This window comes from Centroberyx affinis, unplaced genomic scaffold, assembly GCF_046629955.1.
Source record: "Centroberyx affinis isolate AG114_WGS23_722 - 3 ecotype Tasmania unplaced genomic scaffold, CSIRO-AGI_Caff_v1 ptg001004l_1, whole genome shotgun sequence".
In the NCBI taxonomy this organism is placed as follows: Eukaryota; Metazoa; Chordata; class Actinopteri; order Beryciformes; family Berycidae; genus Centroberyx; species Centroberyx affinis.
In genome coordinates this window covers 422,559-446,411 of record NW_027279568.1, presented here as the reverse complement: position 1 = coordinate 446,411, position 23,853 = coordinate 422,559, and the positions used below count along the sequence as shown (strand labels likewise).

The 23,853-nt window shown below is 41.0% G+C and overlaps 1 protein-coding gene across 2 annotated transcripts; it reads right to left on the bottom strand.

The window, feature by feature from the left end:
• Window positions 1-11,062: 11,062 nt before the first annotated feature.
• On the bottom strand, window positions 11,063-23,399 carry pik3ap1 (phosphoinositide-3-kinase adaptor protein 1). Of its 2 annotated transcripts, XM_071522586.1 has the most exons (18): window positions 23,261-23,392; window positions 22,855-22,899; window positions 21,937-22,362; window positions 21,067-21,302; window positions 20,553-20,697; window positions 20,263-20,405; window positions 19,974-20,106; window positions 19,430-19,626; window positions 19,132-19,303; window positions 18,953-19,021; window positions 18,609-18,860; window positions 18,445-18,501; window positions 17,166-17,362; window positions 17,000-17,072; window positions 16,337-16,501; window positions 14,856-14,926; window positions 13,841-13,941; window positions 11,063-12,018 (listed from the first exon to the last, which is right to left on the bottom strand). In XM_071522586.1, the coding sequence occupies exons 1-18, from the start codon at window positions 23,289-23,291 to the stop codon at window positions 11,907-11,909; spliced, it is 2,625 nt and encodes an 874-aa protein (XP_071378687.1). In that variant the 5' UTR covers window positions 23,292-23,392; the 3' UTR covers window positions 11,063-11,906. The 2 variants fall into 2 exon arrangements, with proteins under 2 accessions (XP_071378687.1, XP_071378688.1); XM_071522587.1 differs by lacking the exon at window positions 22,855-22,899 and having other exon boundaries at window positions 23,261-23,399.
• Window positions 23,400-23,853: the final 454 nt, after the last annotated feature.

Genomic DNA, 23,853 nt, shown 5'->3' with positions numbered 1-23,853 from the left:
CTGGACCAATCACACAAATTCTTAACTTTAGCAGTGTTCCCCTTTAAGGACAACAAAAAGGGAAGGGAGAGAAAGAGAGAGCGAGAGCGAGAGCGAGAGAGAGAGAGAGAGAGAGAGAGAGAGAGAGAGAGAGAGAGAGTGAAACAAACAAATGTTAATCTGAGCTGCATCAGTGGAGCATGCAGAAGCGACACCAAGGCCACCAGAAAAGTAGCTGTGAAACACTTCCCATCAGCCTGCTGGGCCTCCCATTGTGCCCAGCCAACAGGACTGATTTAGGAGACATCGCCATTTATATGCTGAGCAAAGGGGCTGATTGAGTCAAGACACAAACACACACACACAAAAGTACTCAAGCATTCACTCGTGCATGCACATACATACAAATATTTTTTTTCACTTGTACGCTATGGGGGAAAATGGCCAGATGCATGGACAATGGAATGCCATCTAGAATTTAATCTGCACAATGTCAATTATATGTTGCATTTCGATTCTTAGTCTTGCAAGTTTCATGCACCTTTAGTGTGTGCATGTGTGCAACCTGCATGTTTACACACTGGTGGTAAATAACCCAACCCCCAGAACACGCAAGGGAAGGATGTTCCTGCTGGCAACCTCCACAAATAGGCCTAAATGGATGAGGGGAAAATGGGAGAGATTCCAGACAAATCCCATGGGTACAGAAAGACCTTTAAAACATCTTCCCATCTTGGAGCTGTACTGTCCCTGACCAGCAGAAATCTCGGGGCATTTATTTCCTCTCTCTCTTCTCCTAATAAAAAAAGACTAGCTTCCTGACCCCCTGCATCCCAGTGAGGCAATACATCCATGATCTCACCTTCTGAAACCATTTGCAGACATTCTTCCGAAGAGCGCGCACAGTGATCTCAACTGGTGCATTCCACAAGTCCTACTTCCGTCCTTTCCTCAAATGAACCGGTGACGGCGAATATATAAAGGGAGATGAGGGAGTATCTGAACCTCCTGTTATACAACATATAATAGATAATGTGAAGATGACAGCTACCAGCGTGCGGTACGTTGCATAAACACATGAGAGCAGAGATCACCCCTGGCCTTTTTAGGAAGAGATGCCTAGGAACGGAGCAGGGCGAGGAACGTCATCCATCCCACTAGTGAAAAGGAGAGAGGAGACCAGTGCAGGAGCTCTGGACAGCCAGCAGTGTTCGGGCCAAGATAAACATGGGAATAAGAGAAGACATTATCAACTAAACCCCCGGATTAAAGTCATTTACCTAAATGCACATTCTCCCTTTATAAACTGGGAAGATGTTAGACCTCCTCATCTTCACAAATGGCATCAATTTGACTCATCTCTGAAGGAAAAACGAATGGATATGACACTAAATTGAGAAGCTCAAAGTTCAACAGACAGTGTGTTAAACTGAGAGGCTCAAAGTTCAAGAGATATTGTGTTTAATTTATAAGCTCAAAGTTGACATTTTCCACCAAATTCTTTGGGTGAGCTGTTTGGATTGCAAGAGGACTATCAGATTTCTACAGAAAAGATGCAGTGTGGGTTTTTAGCTTATTAGACCACCAGTCTCGCACCAGTATTAGACCTGTACTGGACTAGTACAACCCTTTGGTTGTTCAATGCAACTAGGAGTGAGAAAATGAAAATTCCCGGCAAACTACAGGTAAAAGTAGCATGGACACTCTAACTTGCGCACATAATGGCTGCACTCCGACCTCTTCTGATCCACACTGTGTGAGAAACTGAAAACTCACAGACCTCAACAACCCTGAAGCGAGGCAATTCATCGCTAACAGTGCAGGTGTTATTCATTGCTGACATTATCAGCCAGGATTGCAGGTAATTGCATCCACTGAAATACCATCAGCTCAAGCCTGCTTCAAAAATGTAGTGATTACTTAAAAGCAGGAGTATGCAGCAAAAACCACGATTCATCCCACATCCAACATTTGCAGCTCTGAGTACCACTGCCTTATGAGTTCAGTCCACGATACACTGTTTGAGTTAGAAAAAACGCAAATGTAAATACATAAATCTACAATAGAAAGCTCTGGGGTATTACTAAAATACCTTTCCAAAACAAGCTATTCCCGAAAGGCTATGATAGTCCAAGAGCTCGGGAAATTCCTTACCTATCGAATGATGTGCACAGTCTTGAGAAAGAAGCTCTGACAAACTCGCAGTCCATGTAAGTCTAGCGCACTACGATCTGTCTTTCAGATCCCTCTGAAGCCCCCTGGGATTACTGGGTGAGCTCTCAGGGTCTTGTCTGGGTGGGATGGGCCCAGGTTTGACCTTGAACCTCACTATGCAGGGGGTCTGTTTGTTTTTGACAACAGGCGTGCCCAGATGGACCTGTCACCACATGCCACCTGGGAATGTGGCACCCACTCAACAACTGCAGACCGCCACATAAAAATATTCCTCTGCCTGGCAATGCACACGCAAGGCCAGCCGATCACAGACAGGCCATGTGAGGAGGCCTGGAATTAGCTACAGGACAGCCATGTTTTCTCTCAACCCTCCTGAAGGTCTGAATTCCTGGGATAACATGATGAACTAGCACACTGAATGTTACTGCATACATGTTAATGTGTGATTAGGTGCTAAACAATGTTACCACAAAAATTTTAAAAAGTATAATTATTATTATAATGGTGTGTAGATACTAGGGTTTGATTGGTATGATCTTTTAGGCTGATACTGACACTAACATTTTGGTATTGAAGCTGATATTTATGCATATATCTTTAATTTTTTCCATTTTTATGCCAAACAACTACAATAATTCAGTGTTTTATTCAGAATTTTACTCTTTGCAGGGTGGAAAAGCTACATCCAATATTGAATAAAAGGCCATTATCAGCCTTATATATTGGTCTAACCCTACTAGATACTGTTTATGAAAATTGATATTTCCCTGAATTGTCTTCAGTTTGATATCATAGCTAGTGAACAAGACTATTCTCATTTGGCTGCAACAACCACCCAGGCTTCAGATTTTCTCAGCCTTCTGAAAAATGAACCAAGGCGGAGTGGTACCAAGTTGAGCCATGATGCATTTCACGCAGGGGGTCTCTGTGCTGCTGTCAGAGGAAGCCTTAAAAGTGAGCCATGTTCACACAAAAGAGCTCTCATCACACGCTCTGGTGTACTATGGATGGAGAGAAAGGGCTGTTGCGTAACGCCGTTTGACTTTTGCTTTGTCAACAAATGGCAGAGAGGAGAGAAGCTGTCCAGTGCTCTGTGCGGATCCCACCAAACAGCTCCAAACATGGCTCGAAAGGGCTGCGCCAGAGCAGCAGCTTATCCCCCTAATTGAGAAGACACCCCCCCCCCCCCCTCTCTTCCATAAACAGCTTCCACACTGGACGGCAGCCTGGGATTCTACACATTCCTCAACACAGCTATTTGAAGTTCATTTCAAACAACTGCAACATAAAAGGAAATGTATGTAACTTACACATTACAGTCATTATAGGCCTCAGACTGGGCTTATACACTCATGTTGGAGCTTAAGGAGAGTGCAAAACAGACTTGCGACTTTATATGAAATTTTCTGCATTTCTTTGAATGCTTTGAGTATATCTTCCCCTAATGTAATATCACTATAATACTCCTATAGTGTCTTACAGTGTGTCAGTGGTAGTCAATAGTGAGTTTATAGTGACCTTATCCTACTTTATGGGATCATTTAGGTCCTATGGTATTACTATAGAATTTTCTCTGGTATAATGTTTGACCTATAGTAGCTGCATTATATTTTATGCTTTTACTGTGATATTTGTATAGTACTAGATTAAAATTTATGATAGAATTACTAAAGCTGCTTTTAGGAACAAGATCTCATTATATTTGAAGAGGACCCATCACACCAGCCGATGAACGATTTGTTCCTCAGAGCTTGGACAGGCTTGCTGCTTGCTAGCGTGTCCGTGAGAAACCCTGACAGTTATTGGACGTGATCGTGACCAGATCCCCGGGACAGAGAACACTTGGTTGGCACGTGTGAGCGTCCTGCGGAGGGCGGACACACTGTCTCTTATGGACGCTGTTAGAGGGCCTGGCCGGGTAGAACCTGCCTGCTAGGTTTTTAGAGCCGGTGTAATAAGAATGTCACTAAGCTGACAGTTTACCCAGGGTGATACATCTCCGCAGCGTAGGGCTCTAGGCTTTTCTCCAAGACCGACAACACAGACCCAGAAGCAGGCTCAGTCTGAGGATAAACACTGAACTGGGTATTCAAGAAGCCTTGAGGCATCTCTTCGGGAGGCTTTTAATTGACACAAGTGACGTAACTGGGTAATAGATATACAACAACAACAACAGCAGCATAACGATTGCCTACCTACACGACAGATTCTCTAAAATAACAGACTGGTATTTAATTTGGGAATATGAAATAAGAGAGACATGAAGCTCATTTAATGTCATCACCAGATAACAAGCTCAGCTGTGCACGGCAGATTCCTATTGGCTTAGATAATAGGGCAGCCTGCACATTATATGAGCTATGATGACAATTCAAATCATTGTCTGAGAGAGTGTTGAAAGTGACTCCTCATTTCTGGTGGATGTTTTGACGCGGACGTGGAATGGAAGCGTCGAGTGTGCTCCCTAATATAACTCTCTGAGTGCTTATGTGACAGGACTACTTGATAATTGAGTCATAGGATATGGCGGCTAAACATGAATATAAACAGCGATGTGATAATCCAGCAATTTCGAGCGCTATGAAGGTATCCTTGTGAGAAATGAATGCGCAGCAGGACCCCGACCGTGTCTCCATCCTCTGTCTATTTCAAGAATGCCAGCCCAGTCTGCCTGATCCCATCACACCCTGACACAGGCACAGCAGGCAGTTCCATCAATAACAGCCTGGCTTTATAGTTGGCAGGGCAGATATTAGTTTTTTTTGGATTATTGTTTATTAGATTTTGTATTAATCTAGAAAACTGACATTTATTATTGTCATTGGATAATTAGACTTTTGTTTGTACGGTGTTGAGTAAGGACACACACTGGTTCTAGGCTGGTTCTTCATTAAAATGTCTGCCAACGACTGCCTTGTTCCTCTTGTTTTCCATCAGTTGCCCGCATATAACGCCAGGGAGGGAGGGTGGGGGCGGGTGCGGGGGTGTGGTGGGTGGAGGGTGAGTGGGGGGCTGGAGGGGTGAGGACTCAAAATCCATCGCCAAACCATAAATTGTCTTTTCCCTGTCTTGTTTACATGCGTCCATGATCGGGGGGCTTCTTTGTGCCACAGACCTTGAAAAGCCAAAGCATAACACTTCAAGCAGCACTATCCACTTCAGCCAATGGCAGCAGATGGAGAAACCGGGGGGGAGGGGGGAGTGAGGGAAGAGGTTGCTAAGCAACCTGTTGTAACATTAACATGGAGTGAAAACAGAAACCTGGTGTCTGGCTGAAACATCCGGCCTGATCCAGACCCATCCGTTATTCACAGTAAAGACGAGGCTGTTTTTCCAAATACTTTGACTCACAAAGGTTGTTTGCTTGTCATGCAAATATCAAGCTTCACTAGCTGCTGTCATGCATGAACTGGGATCCATAAATGAAGGTGATTTAGAGATATGCCCAAAAATAGAAAAATTGCTTATCTTAAAATTAATTATTCTGCTATTGCCTAGTTTGTGCTGCATTCAAAAATATAATGATTTTATTATTAGGCTACACTCACAGTCTCAACACACCTCAATATAATACATGGTATAGCACTATGGCAGTATCTTGTAACATTTGGCAAAGCAACAGGTAAAAACTACACATTTATTTGGCAAAGTGACAGGCAAAAATACACTATAATGACAGTGTAATTTCTAATTTCCAAAAAGTAACTAGCCTACTCCATGTTCTCTAAAGTGATCCCAGTGATTTCCAAACCCAATTTAGGTTCTCCTGAAAAAACAATGCTGGGCGATCTGGAGGCCAGCTGGCTCTGGGAAATCTTTGAAATTCAGTTTTGAGATTCATGTTTCCTGGGGTTGATCCTCTCAAATCTAGGGGATCTGTGTAACACGACTCTGAACAAGCTTTATAAAATATTAACAACTGTGCTGGGTCCGTCCCAACAGGTCCCATCCCAACTGTACAGGTACCATCTCTCTCTTTTCATGCTCAAAAGACTGGAATGCACCATTTTGACCTTGATTTATTCTGTCTTTACAACGGCAAAAACTAGACTTCCATGTCTTACAAAAGTGGGTCTCAAATTTCATAATGTGCTTGAATATTCTTTTGCACAGCCCCATTCTACACCCTGAAATCCTGTTGAGATGTATGAAAAGGACCTGGTAACAGTGCTGTTAGTGAGAGACAAAACTGAAAAAAGAGAGAGAGAAAAAAAACTCCTAATTATAGTCAAAACTTAAGCCTGAGTACCATATTGTTGGCCATGAGGCAAGTTAATCAAACAAAACAAAAGTGTTTACTATGTTAATTAGATACATTGTTTTTTTTTTCTTTTAACCACATTTCATGCATTTACATAAAAGTGTTGAATTTCTATTTCATCTTGACAAACAAGGACACTTTGCATAGATCTGACACAAATAAAATCCTATACTTCATATTTGAAATGCTTTAATTGCACAAAAAATTGCGCAAGAGGTCAAAGGTCTTGGATTGCACTTTGAGTGACTGCAGAATGAGCAAATGACCCTCGGGTGACCCCCCTGGGTACTGAATACATGACTGGTATACCTGTTTCGTTTACTCACGCAAACATCCAAGCATTTCTGTGTAAACATTTACAACTCCTCAGCTGACGTGTTGTAAGGCAGGAGTGTGATCCACGCCGCAGGACTACTACTGAGTCAATAGCCTTGCGCACCTGAAAAACTAGTGGAACCACAAGTGCACACAAGTTGTACCTGTGAGCGAATGAGAACATCTGCCAGGCACCTCAATCAGGACGACCGCCTATTGTCTCTCCCATTGACATAACACTTAAGGTTGAACATGTTGTAATCAATATGCTGAATGGGCAAACGACTCCTCGAGACTCTGTGAAAGATACATGAAATCCTTTAACGCGTAGGAAGCCATCAGATGTCCTGTTCCTGCCATGAGTAAACATTGTCTAAATATATCTCTGTTGACTGGGTCCAGCCATGCCATGTGATAAGATAGGCAGAGGGAAGTGTGATATGATGAAGTGTGTGTGCCGTAAAACAAAGCACCGGAAAGATATTTTTTGAGAAAATCAGTCGGGCCGCTTCGCCTCCCGTCTTCCAGGCCGTGTGATTAATTATTTGTGTAGACTTTAATATTTTATAAAGCTTGTTTAGCGTCATGTTACACGGATCCCTCGGATTTGAAGAAAAATAATCATCATCTTCCCACAATTAGGTATGAAAACACAAACAAGGCGCTTCCTGTGAGTTTCTACTGTCCAATATCTCCACTGAATTTCACTGGGGAAATTACTCACTGACAGAGCATCAGCTGTAATTTCACATATGGTGGCAGGAGGGTTAAGATTTATTTTCTTGTTTTGAATCCTCAGGTATTGGGATCAAATGGCATCCATAACTGAACCACCCATTTCATAATGTGGAAGCAGCGTCCAAACCACAACCTCAAATCCCACTGAAATATACTGAAGGGACGTGATATGGGCTTTGTTAGCTACAAAGACAGAATTCATTATAATTGTATGGAATTTCATCTCCACTTTAAATAAACACTTTGCCAAAATTTCACAATACCCCAAATCCCAAATGAGCTTTGAAAAAATCTTGTGGTACAACAAAATGTGAAAAGGTGTGAATATTTGTTGATGTGCGTGTGTGTGCAGAAGATAACCCATGCCTCTGCGGTGAGGCAGTTGTTCATGTCACATGCTGTTAATAATGTGGCCTCAGGCAGACCTGTTTGTCAAACTAGAACATGAAGGTTGACATTCACATCACTGTGTCAATAAGTGCAGAGAACTCACAGTGTAGCACTGTTCGGTTACACAACACAGCAGCTCAGTTAGTCACATCATGACAAGATCACATCATGACAAAGGCTTCTGAGGTGGCAACAACATGACAGTGGGAGAAAAACTGGAAAATACTAGCATTTCCTCATAAGTTCCCAACAGCCAATAAGATGCCAATATTTCTCTAAAATATAAGTATATATCTAATCTCTATCTTTGTCTATCCAATATCTAATTTACATGTATTGCCCCTTATTCAGAATGCAGTGCTGACAGTCTTAATGAACTGTGTAATAAAGGTGCTTATGCACATCATGGACCCATTGCTATTAATATTTCCTCACTTAGGTTGACCCCTCCATTGCCTATTCATCTTCAAAATCATCTTGTGAAATATGGCAAAGCCTGGAGTATAATTTGACAATATTGTGGTACAAGCCTAAATATAAATATTATTGCATAAAACAGCTGTTAGCACACCTATGCCGCATAATGTGCATGCATTAAGTCCACGGTCCTGATGTCACAGCCTCAATATATGCATGTAGCCTATAGTAGCCAGTGGTCTGCTCCATACTGAAGGCTCCCTATGACTCAAAATGACAGCCACTAATAGTAAAGGTTGGGCTACATGGCCAACTTAAAGAAACAACCAGACTAGACTGGATCGATTCTCAGCTTTTTCAACCATTATACCACGCATTAGCCAACCTAGAGTAAAGTCCAGAAGCGTTTCATTCTCTAACTTCACTATCTGGGTTTTCTCCTGGGCATTCACTGTGGATGAGCTTCAGAGTGCGGCACCCATGGCGGGTCGCATTTCCACTATGGATTTGTCTTTACTGCGGTAACTCTCCCCAGCCAGACCGGCTATCTGCTGTGGAATGGAAAATCAGAATCGACTGCCATAAGGGACAGCCTCTGTTTGATAAAGTCTACTGAAATTACATTCAGCGACTGAATGATGCATGAGAAATACATAAAATGACGCGGTTTTGCATCACACGGCAATAACACAAAGTCAGCTGTTACGCTGCCAAGGTAGAAAAGGTGGGCATGGTGAAAAGAAAAAAAACATAAATGACAATGGCAATTAATCCTGCGGATAGCCCTATGTTCGGAGTCACTGTACCCGCACAAACACTGATGAGCAAAAGGAGGAACCTACTTACCTTAGTAGGATGGTAATCCAGTGTTGTGGTCGCTGTTGCAGACACACTCTACTGAGCTGTGTGCGCCGAGGGCAGCTCGGTATCAGCGTCCTGTCAGCGCTTCACACACACCAGGCTCCGCTGCGTCAAGACCGACACACTTCACCAGAGGAACACCGGAAATTAAGCGAGTTTGCCTTCAGGGTAAAAGCCTAAACGTCGTCACTTTTGAATTGTTTTGCACTTTTAAAGTTTTGCTTATACAAACATTTCTGGAAGAAGAGCTGCTCTGAAAGCATAAATCATCTCATTGGCAGAGTTAAACCCCAATAGGGGGAGCCAAATAAATAACTTTTATTTTTTTGCGCAACCTAACTGCTTCGGCTAACTGGCAAACTTGAATGGCATGAACTCCGGTCAAGACGTTAAACAAAAAAAAAGACAGGTCAGCAGCAGGCTAGCTAACTAACCTAGATAATTTAGCCAGACTGCGTTTTTTCAGTTAGTACAGCGCTAGGCCCACGGCTAGGCCTTTCTTACCTCTTGCCCTTTTCACCGGCCTTCATGTTATATTACTTCGCTAGAAAAAAAGACACTTCGCCAAATTCTTCCTCCGCGTTTGAGCATGAGAAAGATTCTGTGTGATCCACAACAGGGGATTTTTTTGACGCGTACGCGCCTTTTTAGGCAGTTTCCTCCAAACCATGTGCCTCGCTTTTTAGATGCAGAACGTTTTTTGAACATGTCTCAACTTCATCTGCACCGTACATTAGCTACATCAATGTGACAACAGCTCTTAAAACAGGCATTATAGCAGAGCTCTTGCAAGAGATGATAAGTCTCATGGCTCTGTTGTCCCTACAGGAGGTTATCACTGGGCTCCTCACCCTCTTCTTTAAGAACAGGCAGACCAATCACTAGTTTTATTTTGTCCATTTTTAATTTCAACAATGTTAATGTTACTTCAGAACATGTAATTCCTAACAATGTTAATGTTACTTCAGGTTAGTGTTCAGCTGTTGCTTAAAGGCTTGCCTGTGTTAATTAGTTGTCTTGCAAGTTGTTGTATAACTGTGTTGCATAGCAACAAGATAATGATGTGCTCCCTGTGCCTGCAGGATTTATGTAAGATGCCATATAGGCTACTGTGAAAAAGGACTTTTTGTGGAAAAACACACAATTTTCATTCACTACTGATCTCCGTTGAATCTTTGAACTATATTCTTTGTTTTCACTTTGGTATTTTGCTTTACTCAAAAAGCCAGCAATGCAGCGTGCTGTTCTTCAATAAGGGTTTTATTTTGAAAGTTTTGACCGGAAGTCCCGTTCTCCTGGCTAGCTTGACTCTGGTCTCTCCTCTCTCTCTGGCTCTGTACACCTTCTTGGAGGATAATTTCAGCATCAGGGATAATTTTTATTCATCACAGAGAAGTCATTCATCATTTTGATTAAACAGCATCCCCTGCATGCTTGATGAGAACAATTAAACTGGGAAAAAGTATCCAGATACACTGGCAAAAAAAGTTTGCAGGAGTCCACTTACTGTAATGAGCACACATATTGAGCACCATCAAGTGACCAAACCTCATATTGCACAAGGAAGCAATCAAAACGAAATTTTCCAGAGCCGTTCAAAATAATCACACGTTCAAGAGGATACAAGGAATATATTGTCATGAGATTTTCACGAGATATATCATCATTATGTGTGAAATTGAGCAGTTAAATCTATTATCAAAGTCTGATGTGGGACAGAATTGATTACTCAAAGGCACTCAGTTATTTTAACTACCCATGAATGAACCATGGTAATGCGATAAGTTGAAGAAAAATACTATACAAATATCACTGCAAAACTATAAAAAAAAACATACCATGAAGTATGATAAGGTCACTACAAACTCACTATTGAGTACCACAGACACACTATATAGGCCCTATAGGAATATTACAGATTTCTCATTTGGGTGGTTTATGTTTATTGTGTACACAGCATGAACTTTACAATATGCAACCAAATGTCATAAACCCCTGCTCATTTAACTTTACGGGAGACTCTTTTTACATAAGAAAAAAGCTTCATCTTAATGCATTTGTTAAAATTGATAATTAAGAATTCAAACAAAATATATTATTGACCCCTTTTATGCCTTACCCTAAAACCCTTCAGTAAAACAACTAAATTAGCCTAAAAATATGATACGTTTTAGAAGGATAGCTACTATACAAATACCACAGCAAAACCTTAAAAAATCATGCAGCTATTATCAAAAAATATATACCACAGAAAATCCTATAGTAATACCATAGGAGATACATACCATAAAGTACAACAAGGTCACTATAAACTCACTATTGAGTACCACAGATACACACAGTGGGGGTTATGGGAATAGTACACTCATTTTTGTTAGGGAAGCTCTGAATACAAAGATCAATAATCCATAAAAAGCAAAAAAAAAACAACAAAAACAAACAAACAAAACTCCCACAATGTGGCTGTTTTACCTCGCGTGGTCACATATGTTCACTGTATGATACAGCAATTTTATAGAGGATCATTATGCTAAACCACAGAAACACAGCCTTGCACTCCAACTGTATGAAACAACACAAGGTACACGTCTGTCAATACTTTGGCTGGGATTCAATTTATGAGTCCTTATGCTAACGCTCACAGGACACATTGTCTCTCCCACACATTCACATCCCCTCTTACATAAAAGTAACCCAGACATCAGGTTACATCAGGTCACTGCAGGCGACTTCAGAAGACAGAAACGGAGTCAAAGTCAACACAAGTCGATCACCGCGTGCGGCGAGGTATGGGGGGAGGCGAGTTCACTCTCTGAATGGGTCTTTGAGGAAGTGCTCGAGTTGGGCAGGATATGTAGCGCTCCTGCAGCATCTCTGGCACCCTAAAACAAACAGCACACACCGTAAGGTCGCTGGCACTGATGTAGTGGGGAATAAAAAGGTGGGTAAGCTGTGGCCTCCTGTCGGTGATCGTCATGAGGCAAACAAACACCAATAGAAACAAAAATCCATTATACTGACAGAGAAGCGCTTTTAATTATTCATTAATTTATTAATTTATGCTTTTTCCCGTCCAGTTTGATACTAGTGACTATGATGTCTACTATGATTTTCCACCATGAATTCATAGTACGTATATACGCATAAGGACTATTCAGACAGTTTTTCATATTTAGATGAGACTTGGAAAACAAAGCTAAATCATTATTATGATTATAGAACTTAATAAAGAAATGTGACTTCATGGATACTAAATCTCAGGTTACTACAAACCCTAAAAGGATTTTCCAAACTCAGCTGTGTAAATATCAAACCTGCAGTTTAACAAGATTGTTAGGTGCTTCGTAGGACTCGGGTGATGATGCACTCGTAGTTTGCATTTCAACAGTAATTTGACACGTCTTCTTTTTCTCTGCCAAAACCAGTTCTAAACTTTCCTGAACTGTTTGTCTTGGCTTCAAAACACAATCATATTTTTAAACCACTCTCCTCTAACAGTGTAGCACAGTCTAACAACATTTAGACCAATATACATTATACTCTGTTGCAAACAGTAAGCTGTGTCAGTCATCTGTCATCTATATAGTAATTTTTCAGGAAGCTTTGATCTTATATAAGTAATTAAATTGTATACTCACATCCGAGGCCTTGACATTGATTTCAAAGACCAAATATGTAATTGCAATATGGTCCCACCCTGTTGCCCCACTGTTTTGTTTACACGGTGATTAAATACACTGAGGGCATATTTGTTTTCACTCTGAAACTTAGAGTGAAACTGACCTATATTTTGAGTTATGATGGGTTATGAGTTCAAAAAGCTTATTTTCCACCTCCAAGTCAAAAGACTCTTCAAACATAATCAAAATATAGATGTAAAAAGTCTAGTTATTATGTTTAACATCTAGCATGCCAATGTGTCAAAAGCCATCAGATATATTGTGGTATACACTCTACTTTGGCTCCCTGCATGATCTTTTAAGAGATATACTGTCATACAGATACTGTCAACATATATAAAGGCATCAGAAATAAGAGCACATTTAGATAAAACTACAGGAAGTCACAGTAGCAATACTGAACAAACAAGAATTATTTTGATCTTGGCTTTCATTTGAAAATGTGCGTCTCAGTATCTATTCTTTCACCTTGCTGTGGGAGATATTCATAGCCGAAAGCGAGAGCTTCAGGGTCTTTACACATTTTCATACTTTGGTTTCCTCTGTAATGCACAGCTGAGAGTCAGTAGAGGGTGAACATTTCCTCTTTATCATTTTCCATCATCACACTTAGCACGGCTTACAGTTTTTTTCCATTGGTCTACTAAGTACTTTCTCTTTTCAAAATGAAATGTTCACAAAATAACACTCTTAGAGACCATAGAGTAAGCTGTTGCATGTGTAGTATATTGTCCAGTGTTGTGTTTGACGTATATTGTTTTATGTAACCTTCCAATTTCAATTTCCCTGGGACAATTCAAGTATTGTATCGGACTATAGTGTACTGTATCGTGCCGTATCGCATCGCATCGCATCGCAGCGTATCGTACCGTACCGTACCGTACCGTATCATATCATAACATATCATAACATATTGTACTGCATCCCATTGTACTGTATCACATTGGACTGTGTCTCATTGTTTGGTATTGCATTGCTCTGTATCACAGCATTAGTTAACTGAATCTTGGCTCTCTAGACTGACCTTTCTAGGTTTCGTGGAGGAATCCTGGGTGGAGGGATGAGGGGCAGAGCATCAGATGGCCGTGGAGGTCGTGGTGGAGGAGGGATGCTGTCTATGGCGTCCTTTAAAATAATTAAATCATACTGTGAACATACTGAAAAACATATATAAAGCAAACAAAGCATTTTGACAAACTCAACAACTCATTGTTCACCACATTCATTAGGTATTTAGAAAGTATTATCGTTAACAGTATGAGTAGGGGGTTTCAGTAAAGTTACTAGGTGTAGTATTAGCTTGAAAACTTAATTTTAGAGTAATAGTCTAGTAATAGACATTTTCATATAAATAAACGTCTGTTTCGCTACTCTCTATCTGATTGATGTACTGTAACACAAAGTGATTCAACCTATAGTCAGTTCACGAAAGCTTTCACATTTTCGGTTCTATAAACCCGGTATCCGTATCTGGTAGCTCTTCCCCTGGAAAAATCCTCTGTTGCGCAGGAAGTGACACATTTTGTGTTTTCGGTTTGTTTTGAATAAACAGAAGAAGAACTGGGTAGTTAGCATGGACACACTGTTTGATTGACAGATGGTCTCTGCGAAGAGCAGTGCAGAAACACCACAGCAATGAGTGCTGTGGATGGATGGATCTTGCATATTACCACTTTTAACAACTGAATTCTAAAATACTAGCAGGTGTATTTTGCAGGAATTTTAGGAACATAGAAATGTAAAGTACCCAACAACTATAGAGTATAGCTGAGGATTAGTCTCTTTGACCACAAGTGGTGCACGTCATGCGTATGGCTTGTCACCATGCATCATCAGAGCAGAAAGTGAGGGTTCAGTTTTGTTCATAGACACTTTGGCAGTGATGCAGGCTGTCATGGGACGCACACTGCCAAGCATTCTCCTCTCTGATGTGAAATCATGTGAATTTGTCTGTGGAGTGCAATTACTGTAGTAAGTATATTAAAGCTGCGATTGCTCCATGGACTGTTATTATTCTGAGGGGGTAGATTCCGGCTCACCTCAAATTCAGGCTCTGTCCCGCTGCTGTAGCTAATAGTGCTGTGTGTGCTGAGTCTGTTGCTCTCAGTACCTGGGTGAAGACAAGTCAGTTAAATATAGAACGAAAAAACACGTGATCATGAATTTGTTTGAGGTTGGCGCTTGTGGTAGAGTATGCTGTAAGCCCACTTCACCGAATGTGGACGAAAACAACCTTTCGTGTCTGAACTACAAAGGAGTTACAGTTCTACGACACATCTGCAGAGAGGGGGGGGGGCCGAGCAGGGCGAGGTGAAGCGGAGGAGAAGCTTGCAGAGAACAAGTAGACGATGTAATGTGATGATCATGAGGCTGATCGGCAAATTATTCTTTAAATATTGACAGCGCGGGCATGCATTTGTTGTCTTTTTAAACTAAATGTCTTCATGCCCACTTTCATATCTCATAAAAAATAGTCACATCAAGTTACATCTTATTGGAACAGAGCAGGCTATTTTTAACATTTTATGGGAAATGACATCTACAAAATAAAAGAGAATGAGAATGAGAATGAGAATGAGTACGCTTTTTGAGTGTTGCTGTGTTGTGTAACAAAGTTCTGAGAAAAAGGCCTGATAGATCATCATGGTGTCACAGTGTAGTTCTATGGAAGCCATGCATTTAGACAGGCAGAAATTATAAGAATATCAGACATTTATAGTGTTGCATTACTGCAGTTACTCCACTTTGAATATCTGATTAATACACCTATAAAATATAAAATAGAAATAATTGGATAAAATAGTAAGAAGGATTTGATTGAATGGTTGATTATGATTTTTTTTTTTTACAGCAGAAGGCTTTTGGCTTTGACAGCCTGACAAGCATTATCTTAATATCCTAATAACAAAAAAATCGATGAAACATTTCTGCATATTATTTCACATTACAGAAATACAAAGCTAAACCTACAATTATAGGCCTAACACAGACATTACATTTTCATTTTTTGTCAGGTTTTACATTTTTTTGTGTGAGCTAAACATTTTTTTTTCAGATCCAAAACTCTGATTTCATATCTCTCATGAATAATCAGATGAGTCACTGCTTTTCTTACCAAATGGGCCAAAATGAGGGAAATACTGGTGCTAACCTATAATGGGTCATGTGTCGAAAGCCTTATTTTGAATTTGATTTAATTGATTACTGCTAGAACTTATTTAGCATAAATAAAATCACAATAAAATATATACACTGTCATGTTCTTTCATTCACTCATTTTCTCTACCCGTGTATTCCTTATCAGGGTCATGGGGGGAATGGAGCCTATCCCAGCATGCACTAGGCAAAAGGCAGGGAGACACCCTGGACAGGTTGCCAGTCCATCACAGGGTGAACACAGACGGACAGACAATCACTCACATACCTAGAGCCAATTTAGAGTGTCCAATCCAGCTGACATGCATGTCATTGGAAAGTGGGAGGAAACCAAAGCGAACAGGGAGAGAACAGTCAAACTCACTGGACGTGCTGGAGGTGCTGCCTGTCTTCCAGCCGCCCCTCTGGATGGGACGGGCCACAGAAGGGACCGGGGCCAGCGCTCTGGGCGTCGACTCGTACACGGCGCACTCCATCATCATGTCTGGGCCCCAGCAGTTCCTCTGGAGCGGAGCACTTATTTCGTATTCTCAAAAGGGAAAGACCACATCAGCACGTAAGCACCTTTGAATGAAATCTCTTAGCTGAGAACAGAATGTCATGTTCCACATTGTGCCATCCCTAAATACCTAATTACGGAATAACTTAAGAGAAGTGAGGGAGGTGCACAGTTACTCCACTAGGGGTGGCTCCACTGATTTTATTCCTCCTAGATTTAAGAGTGGTTAAGGGAGGGACACTTCAGTTTACAGCAACCAAGCTGTGGAATAGCTTGCCAGGTAGACTCAAGACTATCTGAAGCTGGAATGGTTTTAAATTTAAGCTTAAAAAACGGCTTATAGATAGAAAGTCAAATAAAATTCAAATTGAAATCTATGATCATAGGTTGTTTATTTAGTTCTGTCTATTTCTGTATTTATTAATCTTTTGTCTGAAGAATTGCACATGTGTTATTAACTGAAATTTCTCAAATAAATACAATCAATCAATCAATCAATAGTAGTGTGTAGAATTAAAACAATTCTACCAAGGTCCTTTCCCATCTTCTCCTTCTTTTTGTGACGCCTGGTGATGCTCTCTCGTAATTTCTTCAAATTTTCCTGAAGAAAAAAACAAACAGTATATAGGACACACATTGAATCCAATCCATAACCACCAATCAGCTCCTAACAGATTTTGTGTATTAGTTCTACCTGCTGATAGCGTAGGGAGCTCGCCCTCCGCTCATGGTCAAACTGCCAGGCCTTGAACTCTTGGACAGCCTCATCCACACTAATTGCCCCCACTTTCACCCTCTCCTGCAGGGCGATGAGCTGCCTCTGTCCCGGGGTCTTCACCCCGCCATAAGGGTCATAAATAGATGAGTTGTCTGAATCCATCACAGGCCCTTCTGGGGATTTGGAAGGGGTAGTTATTCATTTGCAAGAACTCAGCCTGTCACAGTTATACACAGAAATAGAGAGAGTCTTCAAAATCAAAAATGGTTCCAGTTTTATTGCCTTGAGGCCTGAAACAAAAAACCCTTTTAAATAAGACTTTCATTTTCATTTGGAACATAGCAACCAGCAAAATCAAGGTAAAAACAAAAGATTCTAATTTCTGCAGATTGGAGTTGTAGACATATACAAGCATTTCTCTGAGGCAGAGCTGCTCTGCAGAAATTATCTCATTGGTTGGGTTAAACCTCAATGGGCGGAGGCAAGGAAAGCTAAATAACAAATTTGAATGGCAAAAAAGGACCTCTGTTCAAGACATAAATAAAAATAACAATTGCAATGACTTCTTGTTTTCATTCTTTCAAGACCATGGTGTTCATGAACTTGGAAGGGCAGTAGTTAATAGTAGTAGTAGTTGGTAGAAAGAGCGCTAGGGTTCATAACATTACCTAGCTCCTCTCTCACAGTAGTTACACACCAAACACGATTTCACAAGGTGAACAGTTCACCTTCATTCATGATCTGGAACTGTTTTGGTCTACCTGGTGTGTAACATTACTGGAGGTAAAATACTTTAGCTGATAACTTCAGCTCTGGTAGGCTAAGTAATGTTACTTTGCTAGCCTGATTATCCCAGCCCATCCACATAGCTGTCGCCACTTAGATAGCTAGCTGGCTATAGTCAAGCACAATTTCAAGATTACGTTTTCCATACATAAGCTTATGGACTATATTTGAGCAAAATTAAGAAAATTATAAAATACAAAATAGGTCTCCATAGGGCGTCCTGGTGCCTCATTGGTCTAAGACAAGACCATGTAACCGTAAGTGCTGGGTTTGAATCCGACCCAGGACCTTTGTTGCGTGTAAATTTTGAGTTTGACTTAAAATTCCAATTTATTGACTATAAAATGGAATTATAAACACCAGTGTGAAGCATGTTAATTTCATGTAGTGGAAGAAGTAAAGCTTGAAAAAACAATAAATGTGTAAAGATTCCCAATGCTATTTTCAATTATTTAATACTGTACTATACCTGCAGATGGTCCCAGTGTCCTTGCTTTACTCTGGGTGGCAACTTTTTCTATAAATACTGCCAACACAAAAAAATCCTGAGTTATTTATTTTTGTTTAGAGAAGAGCTTTATTAATTCTGATATGTAGAAAGAAGACTTTGAAAGAAAATAAACTGTACATTACCTCTAGAGATGTAAGTCTTAGGCTCATCAGACTCAGAGGTTTGAGGTCTGGGAATGGGGGCTGGTGGACGGTTCAAGATTTCTCTGATATAGGTTGTTTTTTCATCCACAGTATCATAGATATCGTCTGGACAGAGGTTGTATGGGTCCTCCTCTTCCTCATTTTTCTCTGGGTCATCCTGGCCATCCTTCTCCTCTTCCTCAGTTTGAAGGTGCTCTTTGTTATCTTCGGTGTGATCTGCATCAGGTTTTGCTACAGGACACAACATAGACATATTATCCATGCAATACTGGAACATAAACAGCATTTAAGGTCATTATTTTGGAAGTCTGTCTATTGTATACCTTGGAAGAACTTTCTAAGCATAACTTCCTCAGGGTTCTGATACTCTTCTACTGCATTCATCACCTCATCTGAGAAGACAGAACAGTCATCATTATCGTTAGCATCGTCATTGCCACCGAACGCTTCATCCTTACAATCAACACTACTTGCATTATCATCACCAACATCTTGATCTTACATAGGTCCTCTGCGCACTCGGGGTCTATCCCCAACATTGACTCATAGATGTCCTCTGTGCAGCCTGAGTACTTCATGATGATGTCTTGAGACATAGGTGACTCGTACACCTCCCCACCCTCCTCTGCACTGATGGAGTCTCTGATGTGAGACTTGAGCATGTCTGCTGTCTCCTAGATTGATTTGAACACAAGACGCAGGTCAACACTGACTGGAATGAGATGAACATGACTTGAATACACTGCACAGTACATGGATACTATACATAAACACAAAGACGCTGTTGTGTGTGGACTTACGACAAAGTCGTCCATGAACTGTCTAAGATCTGAGAAGCCGCTCCTCTCCGCCAGCGTATTTGGGTAGTCTCCATACTTGTTCATCACGCTGTAAGCCTGCAGAGCCCCGGGACACTGGAGGAGAACGGTGGTCAGCTTCTTCAGGCCGTACTTGGCAGCGAAGTGGAGCAGCGTGGGAAGCTCCTCGTTACGCTGATCTGGGGGACAAAAAGCAGTCAGATTCCACCTCTCATATGATCGTATGGTGGTTCATACAAGCTGTAATTACTCTCAGTGTTGTCATCTTACAGGATTATGCAGGTATTGTAGAAGTGGAACAAATGAAGTTCAACCCTTCCCAAAATCTCCTTGTAATACATGTTCAACAGCAGTAGATCTCAGTAACAGTCGATATACATTTACTGATATATAGTAAAGCCTTACCTTGCAATACAAGACCACTATGAACATAAGTTTGAACAGAATGGATCGCTCAATGCTCACAGCTCAATGCTCAGTGCTCATTGGCCACTAATGGAGCCAGAAATCAGAGTACAGTACTCACATGCTGCCATATTGTCTTCTTCAATCTGTCTTATTCCAAACAGCTGAAGCCCATTTGCAGGCATTTTGGATTTTAACGAGTCAGTTAGCATGTCGTCCAGTGATTTTGTTATGTCGGATGTGATGTTGAACGCCTGGAAATATAAGTCACAATGTCAACAGAAAGGAGATATGCATTCCTTTTTTAGCCTGAATAACTATTAACAGCTTTACGGTGTGAATGAGTCAGCTTCACACTTTCATTTATTTACTGTATAAAAGCAACTATACTGCATGACATAAAGGCCCACCTGGCAGATGAATTCCATGGGCGCAGTAGCATTTTCAAGACAGCGACTGACTTGTCCCATGTTTGTATAGTATGTCACCGGCCTCAAGCTGACACAAGATTGATCAGTGTACATAGTGAGTGATACCACTCCAGCAGGCATATCTAGGGAAAACAGACAACAGGTTAAAGAGTACCAGAGATATCAGATTTAAGATCTTTTCCTGATCTTGCCATCAGCCTTACACACAAATCATGAAGGATGAAGTCAGATAAAGGTTTAAGGTCACATGAATTCCTGAAGATACTTACCAGGAGCAGCAACACTTATAGTGTATTCATTCTCTAAAGTCCCTGGGACCCGTTTTGCAGAAACATTTTCAGATATAAACTCCACCTCAAGTGCCGTCTGATTGTCCATTTTGTGCATAAGGATGATAAAAATTGTCTCCTGGTCCTGGATGAAAAGGAAAAATAGAATTGAGTATTTATTGTGTACATTAGCCTGCTTGATAATTATTTTCAACTAAGATTGTTCCTTTCCCATAAGCTTTCTTGAGCTATTCATAATTAGAAAACAAGAAGTTGTGGGCTAAATACACAACAGAATCTTTGGCTTCAATCAACAGCAACACAGAATGTGAACACTAAAACTTCATACACTGACTCATCTCTCACAGTTACGTAGAGAAACTGTGGATTTTTAGAATTGATTAACAGACTTGCGTCAGCTAGCATCTTCGGGGAAGCAGTTCTGATCTACATCAATACTGTCTTCACTGTTATTACTACAGAATTATTATTATAATAACAGCTACAGTCTTACCCCACACAGGACCCTGCTTGGTTGAACGGTGAGGCAGGCGAGTTGTGCGGGTGAACTCATTTCCTTGCTTGTTGAATTCTCTGCGCTCACATTTTCTTGGTCTTTCTTGACAGTTTCTTTTTCTCCTGCTGACTCCGTTTCTTCAGCTATGGGATTCTCAACCAAAGCGGCCAGAGCGACCTGCTGCTCCGCAGTGGCTGGAGCTTCACTCTTATGTTCAGCCTCCTCCCGTTTGCCTTTAAATACAAACAGTGACTGTTTATTTTATGTGTTACAGAGATTAAAAGTGGTTTTTGAGATGTTATTTAGGCAGGAAGGGTTTGCTGAGCACATATGCAGAATTTTTTTTCTCTTACACTCTTATACTCTCTTATACTCTTATATATCATCAATCTGTGATGTCCAATACATTCCAGGAGTTATTTTGTGATGAATTGTTGTAATTTACCAGAGAATGGGCATGAACTTGGTCGATTCAGTACGGAGGAGAGAGCAATAGTGATAACGAAGAGCAAGAGAGCGAGTTTTTCCAGTCAAGAAGAAGTGAAAGCTGCACCCCTAACTCAAAACCCAACATGTCTGGTGGCTGCATTGCATTCTGGTCTATGTAGGCTACTGTCTATGGAGAAATTGGTCTCTCTGCCTCTTCTATGATGGCTTTCTCCCTGTATGGCCGTTGAAAGAAGCCCTTTCTCTTTGATTCTGAGGGACTGACACCAAAACCTGACGTTTACCGGTGAGGTTTAAGATGTGAGGAAATTTTAAAAGACACAAAAACAATTATAAAGAGTGGCTTCCCTTCACACACAAAACTTGACTTAACACAGTTTGTTTAGTATGAATTGGACATTTAAGTGGCTTTTGACGTACTGTCAGCGATGGCTTCCAGAATGGTGGAGATGTAGAGAGCGGGCTCATCCTCAGTGTACAGTTTCCTCCAGCTCGGCCAGTGTTCGAAGCGCTCGGTGAGCATGTCATCCTCCAACACGCCGCACAGCAGCGCCACCACCCTGTGTGGAGGGTGCAGAAGTCTCTGAAGAGCTCCCCACAGCTCAGGGTCACCGAGGGTGTCCAGGAACACTGTCGTGAGCAGCAGCACAGTGCATCTGCTGCTGTGGAAATACTCAAAGTTATAGCCGTGGAGCTGATCGGCCGGGCTGACCGCGTACAACACAATAGACCTTTTGCGGAATTTTCGTGAGGATTTGAGGATCTTCTGCAGATATGTGGCCCACTCCTCGGCCTCGGCAGTGTGCAGAATCAACAGCTCACACCTTGAGGGGGACTCAGGCTTTGCTGAAAAACAGAAAAACGTACTGTATGATTAGTGTGAACATGCATTCACACAATCTAAAAACAGATTGTCTTACAGTGCGAAATGATACGATGATATGAGACTGGAAAATGTGAATCACTAGATCCTCATGATTGTCACATACTCAACTTCACTAGGTAGAGTGAATCAGCTCAAACATTGCACTAATGACATTACAGTAGCGATACTATGTATTAGTTTCCATATCGCAGCAGGTAGTGTTTGTAGTGGAAAGGCTCCACAACACAGCAGCTGTCCGGCCAGCGCTGTGGAATTTCAAGGTGACTGTGGTTAAAGAATGAATGGCCGATCTGTTTGATATTTCAGCGTGGAGCCAATAAGGAGTTGTGCAAACATTGCTCTGTGTCAACACTGGTCAGAGTAATTTTGTTTGACTCATTACAGTGTTTAATCAGGTCAAGTTCACCCCTGTACATGCTAACTGGGAAAGAAACCAGACATGGGCATTTTACCTTCATCACTGTCCACAGTGTTGACGGGGCAGAGAGACTTGCCATCTGTTTGTTAATGAACCAACAAAATGCTTCATTTGAATGCAGATGCGGGGGGGATTATGACATTTCAGACATATGGATTATTGAACCACACAGGAAGGATATGATGCCTACTTCCTCATTTTTAAGCAAATAGAGTGCTTTATCAATTGGTAGATATCGTAAATACAGCTCAGTGAAATAAATATATCATTTTACAAAAGGAAAGATAAGAAAACATTGTAAAAAAAAGTGATTCATATTGTTTAATCAATGATCTGCTCTATAGTACCTTGTTTATGTAAATGTATCTGTTTGTAAATATATCTTCGGCACCTGGCATTGAATTGAAAAGAAATTATAGTAAAAAAAAGTCATGTTTTACCTGATTCAAAGCTTGAAACAACTTCCTCCATGGTTGTATAGGAACTGCATCAACTCACCCGGCGAGGTGCAACATTTGCCCAAGTATGTCCTTTTAGTTTCTCGAGTTTACTGAACCCCCTTTCCTCTTCGACTGAGAGTACACTAGCTTTCACCAGCTCTAGCCCTTTGCTCTGTAATATTAATAGCAACAGTTAGTTTCCTGATTTTGGTGACTCTGCATCACTTCCTGAAACAGTTGAAGAAGTGAGAAAATGTCCCACAGTCAAGTCAGAATGTGCAATGTCTGCGATTACATTCGCTTTGGTCATTGGCCACTTCTCTCTAAGAGTGAATAGCTGATTTCTAAGGGCAAAAACTACAAAAAAAAACATTATTATTATTAGAATCATTATGTGTGTCTTTGCTAGTGAGGCATGCAGGCACAGACCTTGACAGACAAGACAGTTTGACACAAAGACTGCAGGCTTTTACACAGAAAACACTTTCAATATAGACTTGCTTTCTGTTCTCACATACTCTGATACACAGACACACACATGCACGCATACATCGATACCCATTCACCTGTTGTGTTGGTGACATGCTTGTTCC

Excerpts from the sequence above, each read along its gene's own strand:
- pik3ap1 (XM_071522586.1), bottom strand. The coding sequence starts at position 23,291 with ATGGAGGAAGTTGTTTCAAGCTTTGAATCAG. Across the intron at positions 19,304-19,429 it reads AGTTCATGGACGACTTTGTC|GAGACAGCAGACATGCTCAA; the intron begins GTAAGTCCACAC and ends AAATCAATCTAG. Across the intron at positions 12,019-13,840 it reads CCTCCACGAAACCTAGAAAG|GGTGCCAGAGATGCTGCAGG; the intron begins GTCAGTCTAGAG and ends TGTTTGTTTTAG.